We start from the raw sequence: 9,861 nt of genomic DNA on the forward strand, positions 1-9,861 counted from the left end.
GCTCTAGTTTATTCATGGTAGTGCACCTTACCACAGGTCAATTTCAGACCTGTTTCCTTCCTTTCGATTTTGGTTAAAACCCAAGGTAAAAACCCATTGTATTTGTTCAGAATATTCAAGCACCTATTATTGATCAAATCCAAACTCCTTTATAACATTTAATCAAGAAATATCCTAAATAATCCCTCCCAAATTCGAGAATAAAGGCTACTGACCTGCTGCCGAATGGGAAAAGCACTGTTCGTTTGGATCTGTCACCGTCCCTGTCTTCTGGGGTGAATACCGGCCTGTTTTTTTTTAAAACCTCAATTCAGAGGCCAAGTCTTTAACTTAACAGGACCAGACCCGTTCGTGCACGATTTATTCGGCGTACGACCTCCAGATGGCAGGGACGGATTTTTAGATCCCGGCTTCGAAGGACCAATTTGTTAAAGGAATTAAATTGCTCTGTTTTAATACCCAATTAAATGTAAACACTCTGTCCATTCATAAGGACTTGTAAGACCCTTATTCTATAATAATAGACAGAGCCCAGTCTCAAAGTCAATCAGCAGAGTTTATTCACGAGGGTACTGAATACGATACAGTTTTACCACAGGTTATAAACTGAAAATGACGTCCTTAGTTCCAGCCCCAACCCGTGCCATCTCCGTTCCAGTACAAAGGCTGTATCTCAAGCCTTCCCACATCTGTCTCCCTACCAATTTAATATAATTTACGAGTCAAGGTTTTCTCGTGTAGATAAGCATTCTAGCCAGTCTGATTCATTTGTACCAAGAAACAGACAGAACAATGACTAACTCTTGACCACATTCACACACATTATATTCAGTACTGGGATCAAGAAAGAAAATTCATACATATACAGTAACATAATAGTATTCTGATTAGTACATATACAGTAACATAATAGTATTCTGATTAGTACATCCTGATTGAAATGTATACATAATTAGTCATTATATATATAAAATCCCTTAACAATTATGTATTGTTACACAATGTAGGAGCAGTATAGACCTAGTCTGTTCATTATATACATCTACATTATGTATTGTTACACCATGTAGGAGCAGTATAGACCTAGTCTGTTCATTATATACATCTACATTATGTATTGTTACACCATGTAGGAGCAGTATAGACCTAGTCTGTTCATTATATACATCTACATGATGTATTGTTACGCTATGTAGCAGCAGTATGGAGGTCAGTGGGGGACAAAATTGTTGACACCCTTGATAAAGATGAGATAAACGACTCTATAAAATAAAGAATTAAAATACTGATCTATAAAGAAGGAAGATCCACTTATGGCCAAGTTTCAGCCTCCTAGCAGAGAGTTAAACCAGGTTTTGGACTAAAATATCCTGGTAGTGGGTAAAATGTATTTATTTTTTATATACAGTCATTTTTGCTCATCTTTATCAAGGGTATCCATAACTAGGGGCTTATTTTGATATCTAGTTATTTGACTGAATCAGGAATACAGATGTGGAGTAGATGTAGTTTGTTTTGAATTTTCATTAAAAAAAATCTGACCTAATCAAACAACACTTGTTGCTCTTTGTACGTGTTGATATAATATTATTATTTAATGGCGAGGAAAAAAACTTTTCCCTAAACTGCTTTATAATATTATAATTCAATGAAGAAAATAAAAATAGTTTTCCTTCCTCAACTGCGTTTCCTCCCTCCAAACAGCAGATGGCGATATGTGTCTTTCAGGCGATGTTTCTACTGTGACGTATAATCTAGTGGACGGAACGCTTCTTCAACAACTGCAGACACCTCGGTAGCTCGCTGGACAACAAAGTCGGAACATTCAAGCTCTTTAGACAATTTCGTGGTTTAATTACCACTATGATTTAAACATAGTTATGGGGAAACAGCTAGCTACCCCATTTAATTTCATATTTACGTTGTAAGTCAGCTAGCTGGCTGGTTAAGTTAGGACTAGTCTAGTCGCTAATGCTAACTATCTATTATCTCTGACCATGAGCTCACTAAGCTACTCTCCTCCTGCTGAAGAAGAGGTGGTCTGCTGGACGGAGAACGAAGCTCTCGTCAAAGAGGAGGTGGAAGAGAAAGATGTTACAATACAAAAACAAGTAGAGGGTGAGGCTGTTACAGTGAAAGAAGAAGAGAAAGACGTTTCAGTGAAAGAAGAGGAAAACGCCTTCAGAGTGAAAGAGGAGGAGGATGTTACTGTAAAAGATAAGGAGGAAAATGCAGTTTTTGGAGTGGAGGATGAAGTGAAAGAAGATGAAGACGTTTTTGGAATGAAGGATGAAGAGGGGGAGATTACTGTCATATTAGAGGAGGATGAAGAAGAGAAGACTGGAGAACTGATTAACACCAGTAAATACAGTGAGTACTATCTTATAAAACAGGGACATTGGTCTGATTAACACCAGTAAATACAGTGAGTACTATCTTATAAAACAGGGGCACAAACTCTGCAATTGTTAAACTAATGTGTGATTTTAAAAGGGTGTTCTACACTTGAATATGTTTTTGTATTGTCAGAATTGTTCATGGCGTCCTCCAGGGATTTAAAAAAAACTTTTCCTGTTGAAAAGTGATATATAAATACATTAAAGTATAAACACATAAAAGGGAAACAAATACATGTTTTGAGCAAAATAAAATAAAAAATTCAACAACTGCAAACTAGAAGGAGTGAGTGATGTCATACTAAGGCATTCAAGGAGTTGGCTTTGATAGGAAGTCGTGATGTCATCCAATAGGCAACCTATCTTCATGTGAAATTCATTATTCTTTTTTTAAATCCTTCTGTTCTGTCAAGTTGGATGTTGATCATTGCTAGAAAGCCATTTTCAAGTCTCTTGCTATAGACTTTCAAGACGATTTAAGTCCAAACTGTAACTAGTCCACTCATGTCATTTTAGTAATCTCCTCCAGTGTAGATTTGGCCTTGTGGTTTAGGTTATTGTCCTGTTAGGACAGTTTTTTGTATTCAGATCTCTGAAATGCTCTCTAACTACGTAACATTTAGTGGCTCCTTATATTACGCTGGGAAAACCGTTTTCATGGGCACAGAAATCCTAAATCATTTCAGAGTTTGCTAAATCCAATGGTTCTCACCGAGAGTCACTTTAACTTTATTGACAACACCCAAATGGATACTGTCATTAATGTGGTTCTTCAATAATTACACATTCTTAATACAGAAGCTGTTTAGTTACAGTCACATGTTCAACTATCATCAGCTGATCCAGAAAATCATTTTCTGAATGACAGTCACGTGACAGACATCACGACATGCAACAACAACCAAAGTGCTTCTTCATTCATTACTCTGGTAAAGACAGTTATGCCGTGCTCCACATTGGATCCAACATCCCTAACAAATTTATGTTTATAATGTGTTATTGTCTGCTTGATTTACAGTCGGGTCTCGTTAGTCTGTTTGCGCACAGAGATACTTAGCTCATAATGTGTGTGGGATTATTCACAAAATTATCTGGTGATCAGGTTATGAAATGTCATGACAAATACATTTTAGATTCCATGTTTCACCTGAAATGTTACATTATTTAAAGTCCTAGGTCTATGTTATTGTTAGTGAAGTTATGAGTCCTACAGTAGGTCTATGTTGTTGTTAGGTGAAGTTATGGGTCCTACAGCAGTTCTGTTAGTGTTGGGTGAAGTTATGGGTCCTACAGTGGGTATATGTTGTTATTAGGTGAAGTTATGGGTCCTACAGTGGGTCTATGTTATTTTTTGGTGAAGTTTTGGGCCAATTTTTTAAACCCTCATTGTCAGGCTGATGTTAAAGAGCATTTTACTGGTTGAAGTGTTTTTTAAGTATAAAGCAGTTGATTTGCGATAATAACACAAACATATTAACCAGGACATTCAAGCGAGCCTTACAATTATAATCCGAAGTGATGTGAAATGCACTCATAAGCAACCTGAAAAGGGAGGCTATTTTTGCAGTCAGCCAATGAGAACCCCCTGAGTTTTCCCCCACAGTGGGGAATTAGTAAATAGTGACACAGAACTTAATGTGAGTTTCCTTGGGTAGCACTCCCAATCTTGCACTGATATTGCGCTGTAATATTCAGAATAGATTGTGAAAACTAAAATCTTCGCTCACCATTTTTGGCCCATGCAGATATACGACAGATATACGTGTCGCCCGCGTGCTAGCGTAGTGGCGACTCCTCCGCGGCTTCCCTGTTCCATCTACTGCTGCCTCCTGGACACTATGATCACTTGGCTACATAGCTGATACCTGCTGCACTGTCCATTAATCATGGTACTCCATTCTGTTTATTTTAATTAGATTTTTTTTCGGCCCCAGCCGCGAACTCAAGCTCTAGGTGTAGTTAATCCGACCCTCTTTGCCTAGTCATCGGCATTTTACCTGCTGTTGTTGTGTTAACTGATTAGCTGTGGTTGTCTCACCTGTCGTCTTAGCTAACTCTCCCAATCAACACCTGCGATTACTTTATGCCTTGCTGTATGTCTCTCTCAAATGTCCATATGCCTTGTATACTGTTGTTCAGGTTAGTTATCATTGTTTTAGTTTACAATGGAGCCCCTAGTTCCACTCTTCATACCTCTGACACCTCTTTTGTCCCACCTCCCACACATGCGGTGACCACACCCATTATAACCAGCATGTCCAGAGATACAATCTCTCTTATCATCACCCGGTGCCTGGGCTTACCTCCGCTGTACCCGCACCCCACCGTACCCCTGTCTGCCCATTATGCCCTGAATTTATTCTACCACGCCCAGAAATCTGCTCCTCTTATTCTTTGTCACCAACGCTCTAGGTGACCAGTTTTGATAGCCTTTAGCCGCACCCACATCCTCTGTTCCTCGGGTGATGTGGAGGTAAACCCAGGCCCTGCATGTCCCCAGGCACCCCCATTTGTTGACTTCTGTGATCGAAAAAGCCTTGGTTTCATGCATGTCAACATCAGAAGCCTCCTCCCTAAGTTTGTTTTACTCGCTGCTTTAGCACACTCCACCAACCTTGATGTCCTTGCCGTGTCTGAATCCTGGCTTAGGATGGCCACCAAAAATTATTTAATTTCCATACCCAACTATAACATTTTCCGTCAAGATAGAACTGCCAAAGGGGGAGGAGTTAGCCTGCAAAATAATGTCCTACTTTCCAGGTCCATTACCCAAACAGTTTGAACTTCTAATTTTAAAAATGAATCTCTCCAGAAATAAGTCTCTCACTGTTGCCGCCTGCTACCGACCCCCCTCAGCTCCCAGCTGTGCCCTCGACACCATCTAGCTTCAGAGTTTTTTCTGTTAGGTGACCTAAACTGGGATATGCTTAACACCCCGGCAGTCCTACAATCTAAGCTAGATGCCCTCAATCTCACACAAATCATCAAGGAACCCACCAGGTACAACCCTAAATCTGTAAACGTGGGCACCCTCGTAGACATTATCCTGACCAACTTGCCCTCCAAATCAAAAGACCACCCCTCATCACTGTCAAACTCGTCCTAAAACACTTCTGCGAGCAGGCCTTTCTAATTGACCTGGCCCGGGTATCCTGGAAGGATATTGACCTCATCCCGTCAGTTGAGGATGCCTGGTCATTCTTTAAAAGTAACTTCCTCACCATCTTAGATAAGCATGCCCCGTTCAAAAAATGCAGAACTAAGAACAGATATAGCTCTTGGTTCACTCCAGAACTGACTGCCCTCGACCAGCACAAAAACATCCTGTGGCGGACTGCAATAGCATCAAATAGTCCCCGCGATATTCAACTGTTCAGGGAAGTCAGGAACCAATACACGTTCTGGGACACTGTAAAAAGTTCTGGGACACTGTAAAGTCCATGGAGAACAAGAGCCCCCCCTCCCAGCTGCCCACTGCACTGAGGCTAGGTAACATGGTCACCACCAATAAATCCATGATAATCGAAAACTTCAACAAGCATTTCTCAACGGCTGGCCATGCCTTCCACCTGGCTACTCCAACCTCGGCCAACAGCTCCGCCCCCCCCGCAACTACTCGCCCAAGCGTCGCCAGCTTCTCCTTTACCCAAATCCAGATAGCAGATGTTCTGAAAGACCTGTAGAACCCGGACCCATACAAATCAGCAGGGCTTTACAATCTAGACCCTCTATTTCTTAAACTATCTGCCGCCATTGTCGCAACCCCTACTACCAGTCTGTTCAACCTCTCTTTCATGTCGTCTGAGAACCTCAAGGATTGGAAAGCTGCCGCGGTCATCCCCCTCTTCAAAGGGGGAGACACCCTGGACCCAAACTGTTACAGACCTATATCCATCCTGCCCTGCCTATCTAAGGTCTTCGAAAGCCAAGTTAATAAACAGATCACTGACCATCTCGAATCCCACCGTACCTTCTCTGCTGTGCAATCTGGTTTCCGAGATGGTCACGGGTGCACCTCAGCCACGCTCAAGGTACTAAATGATATCATAACCGCCATCGATAAAAGACAGTACTGTGCAGCCGTCTTCATCGACCTGGCCAAGGCTTTCGACTCTGTCAATCACCATATTCTTATCGGCAGACTCAGTAGCCTCGCTTTTTCTGATGACTGCCTTGCCTGGTTCACCAACTACTTTGCAGACAGAGTTCAGTGTGTCAAATCGGAGAGCATGTTGTCCGGTCCTCTGGAAGTCTTTATGGGGGTGCCAGGGTTCAATTCTCGGGCCGACTCTTTTCTCTGTATATATCAATGATGTTGTTCTTGCTGCGGGCAATTTCCTGATCCACCTCTACGCTGACGACACCATTCTGTATACATCTGGCCTTTCCTTGGACACTGTGCTATCTAACCTCCAAACAAGCTTCAATGCCATACAACAATCCTTCCGTGGCCTCCAACTGCGCTTAAACGCTAATAAAACCAAATGCATGCTTTTCAACCGTTCGCTGCCTGCACCCGCCCGCCCGACTAGCATCACAACCCTGGACAGTTCCGACCTAGAATATGTGGACATCTATAAGTACCTAGGTGTCTGGCAAGACTGTAAACTCTCCTTCCAGACTCATATTAAATATCTCCAATCCAAAATCAAATCATGAATCGGCTTTCTATTTCGCAACAAAGCCTCCACTCACGCCGCCAAACTTACCCTAGTAAAACTGATTATCCTACCGACCCTCGACTTCGGCGATGTCATCTACAAAATAGCTTCCAATACTCTACTCAGCAAACTAGATGCAGTTTATCATAGTGCCATCCGTTTTGTTACTAAAACACCTTATACCACCCACCACTGCGACCTGTATGCTCTAGTCGGCTGGCCCTCGCTACATATTCGTCGCCAGACCCACTGGCTCCAGGTCATCTATAAGTCCACGCTAGGTAAAGCTCCGATCATCCCAAAAGCCAACATCTCATTTGGCCGCCTTTCCTTCCAGTTCTCTGCTGCCTGTGACTGGAACGAATTGCAAAAATTGCTGAAGTTGGAGACTTTTATCCCCCTCACCAACTTTAAACATCTGCTATCTGAGCAGCTAACTGATCGCTACAGCTGTACATAGTCCACCTGTAAATAGCCCACCCAGTCTACCTACCTCATCCCCATACTGTTTTTAATTATATACTTTTCTGCTCTTTTGCACACCAGTATCTCTACTTGCACATGCTCATCTGATGATTTATCACTCCAGTGTTAATCTGCTAAATTGTAATTATTCACTCCTATGGCCTATTTATTGCCTACCTCCTCATGCCTTTTGCACACAATGAATGAAAGGGCCTATATTGGAGACCAAAAGTTGTCTGGCACACTGCTTAGGATTTCAACAACTTGAATAACTTATTTCTAGCCTACAATCATCAATGTTACTACTTATGTGAAAACAAGACAAAATTACTTGTTGCTAACTTGACTGTTTTAATTGTCAAATTTAAAAGACGTCAATTGTTGTACAACTTCATGGGTACACTCTGGGTATCACCTTTTACCTCAAATAAACAGTGGATTTCTGCTGTTGTGGGCCTTTAACCATCTGTCTGACTTTGTCGTTCACACAGGAGAGAGACGGGACAATCGTGGATCCTCTGGGGAGCCTAAACAACATCATGACGCTGACGAGGCAAAGACAAGTCTCTCCACATCAGATCTCCTCAAGAAACACCAGCGGAGACACACACGGAAGAAATCTATCTGCTGCTCTGACTGTGGGAAAAGATTGAACTCTTCATCAGACCTTAAAATACATCAAAGAATTCACACAGGAGAGAAACCTTACGGCTGTGATCAATGTGGGAAGAGTTTTACTCAGCGATGCAACCTGATAGTACACCAGCGGGGACACACAGGAGAGAAACCTTTTAGCTGTGATCAGTGTGGGAAGAGTTTTACTACATCTAGTTATCTAACTATACACCACAGAATACACACTGGAGAGAAACCTTACGGCTGTGATCAATGTGGGAAGAGTTTTACTCAGCTAAGCAGCCTGATAGTACACCAGCGGACACACACAGGAGAGAAACCTTGTGGCTGTGATCAATGTGGGAAGAGATACTCTGATAAAAGATCTCTGATTAAACATCAGAAAATACATGGAGTTGTTTCATGATATCAATTAAATAATGTCACAATGTAGAATGTTTTAACATTGTAGTAGGTGTATTTTAATGATGTCACAATGTAGAATGTTTTAACATTGTAGTAGGAGTATTTTAATAATGTCACAATGTAGAACCCTAAACATTTGCCCCCTGTTCACTTGATTTCAGCATGATATGGATATTAGCCTCAAGGGGAAAATCCCGGCTCTGAAATGAAGGAGTACTATTTATATGATTTAACAAAAAGTGACTAACAAAAAAAGTCCCACTTGAATCAAAATGCAACACTTGTTTAGGTTTTCAATTTATCCCAAACTGTTTCTACATATTGGTTATTGATTTGGACACGTTAAAACTGTGTTTTGACATTGGGGCTATCCCACCTAGCAAAATATAATTGAATAGAATAATATGTTTCCTCTTGAAGTCAGACATGTCCTTGGTAAGGACAACTTGGTTGCTGATTGTCTCAAGGCAGTCAAAAATATTTGTGTTTTGACACGTTTTTATTCACATTTAGCCAAATGTAATTGAAAAGATGTCTTCTCAACACAACTTCATTTCAACATACTTGCAGTGTAATAAATTGGTCTATAATCAATTTTATTAACAATGTAACATCACTCCAGTATTTCTTGACAACATTGAAGTGCTAATTGTCTTTATTCCACTACTGAAGAAGCATGATTCAAATCACCTCATATTTCAAACATTCAGCCTGACAAAATATACATGTTTTATTATTCCATGCCTCACCATTAAGTGATTTATTCACAATACATATTAACAAAGGGGTGTACATTTGGTTTTGATATTTCATATTTACAATTCATGTAATATTTAGTACTAATTATTTATGCAACCAACTGACCATTTTTGGGTACAATTATATTGACATTGTTGCCCTGCTTTTAGAATATCAGGCTTCATTCTCAGATGTGCCAAACCAAATGTACTATAGCATAACATTGGGGACTGGGCCCCGATCCGACAACATGCCTATCTAGTGAACCCTGAAAAGAGAGAGAAGCTCCGCAGTGAGGTGGAAAGTTACTACAGATATTGCAGGAGTTTCCTCTTGAAATCAGACATGTCTTTGGTAAGGACAACTTGGGTGCAGATTGTCTCAAGGGTGGGCAGTTAGAAAGATTTGTGTTGTGCGTTTAGGCAGTGCGTTGCCATGGATCACAATTTATTTTGAATGCCCGTTTTTCTGTATTGGAGATGAGTTTTGTTTGGTCTCGTTCCAAGGGGACAAGAGTTCTAGAAGCTGGTGAATTTTAGGAAGACCACAGCTCTCGAAGC

General features: G+C 41.0%; 1 protein-coding gene across 1 annotated transcript; it reads left to right on the forward strand.

The window, feature by feature from the left end:
• The first annotated feature begins 1,759 nt into the window (after positions 1-1,759).
• Positions 1,760-9,174, forward strand: LOC139364499 (zinc finger protein 664-like). The gene is made up of 2 exons (XM_071101287.1): positions 1,760-2,370; positions 8,014-9,174. Exons 1-2 carry the CDS (start codon positions 1,998-2,000, stop codon positions 8,562-8,564), a joined length of 924 nt encoding a protein of 307 aa, XP_070957388.1. The 5' UTR covers positions 1,760-1,997; the 3' UTR covers positions 8,565-9,174.
• Positions 9,175-9,861: the final 687 nt, after the last annotated feature.

The sequence above is a fragment of the Oncorhynchus clarkii genome, chromosome 13 (assembly GCF_045791955.1).
Source record: "Oncorhynchus clarkii lewisi isolate Uvic-CL-2024 chromosome 13, UVic_Ocla_1.0, whole genome shotgun sequence".
Lineage (NCBI taxonomy): Eukaryota > Metazoa > Chordata > Actinopteri > Salmoniformes > Salmonidae > Oncorhynchus > Oncorhynchus clarkii.

Excerpts from the sequence above, each read along its gene's own strand:
- LOC139364499 (XM_071101287.1), top strand. The coding sequence starts at position 1,998 with ATGAGCTCACTAAGCTACTCTCCTCCTGCTGAAGAAGAGGTGGTCTGC. Across the intron at positions 2,371-8,013 it reads GATTAACACCAGTAAATACA|GAGAGAGACGGGACAATCGT; the intron begins GTGAGTACTATC and ends TCGTTCACACAG.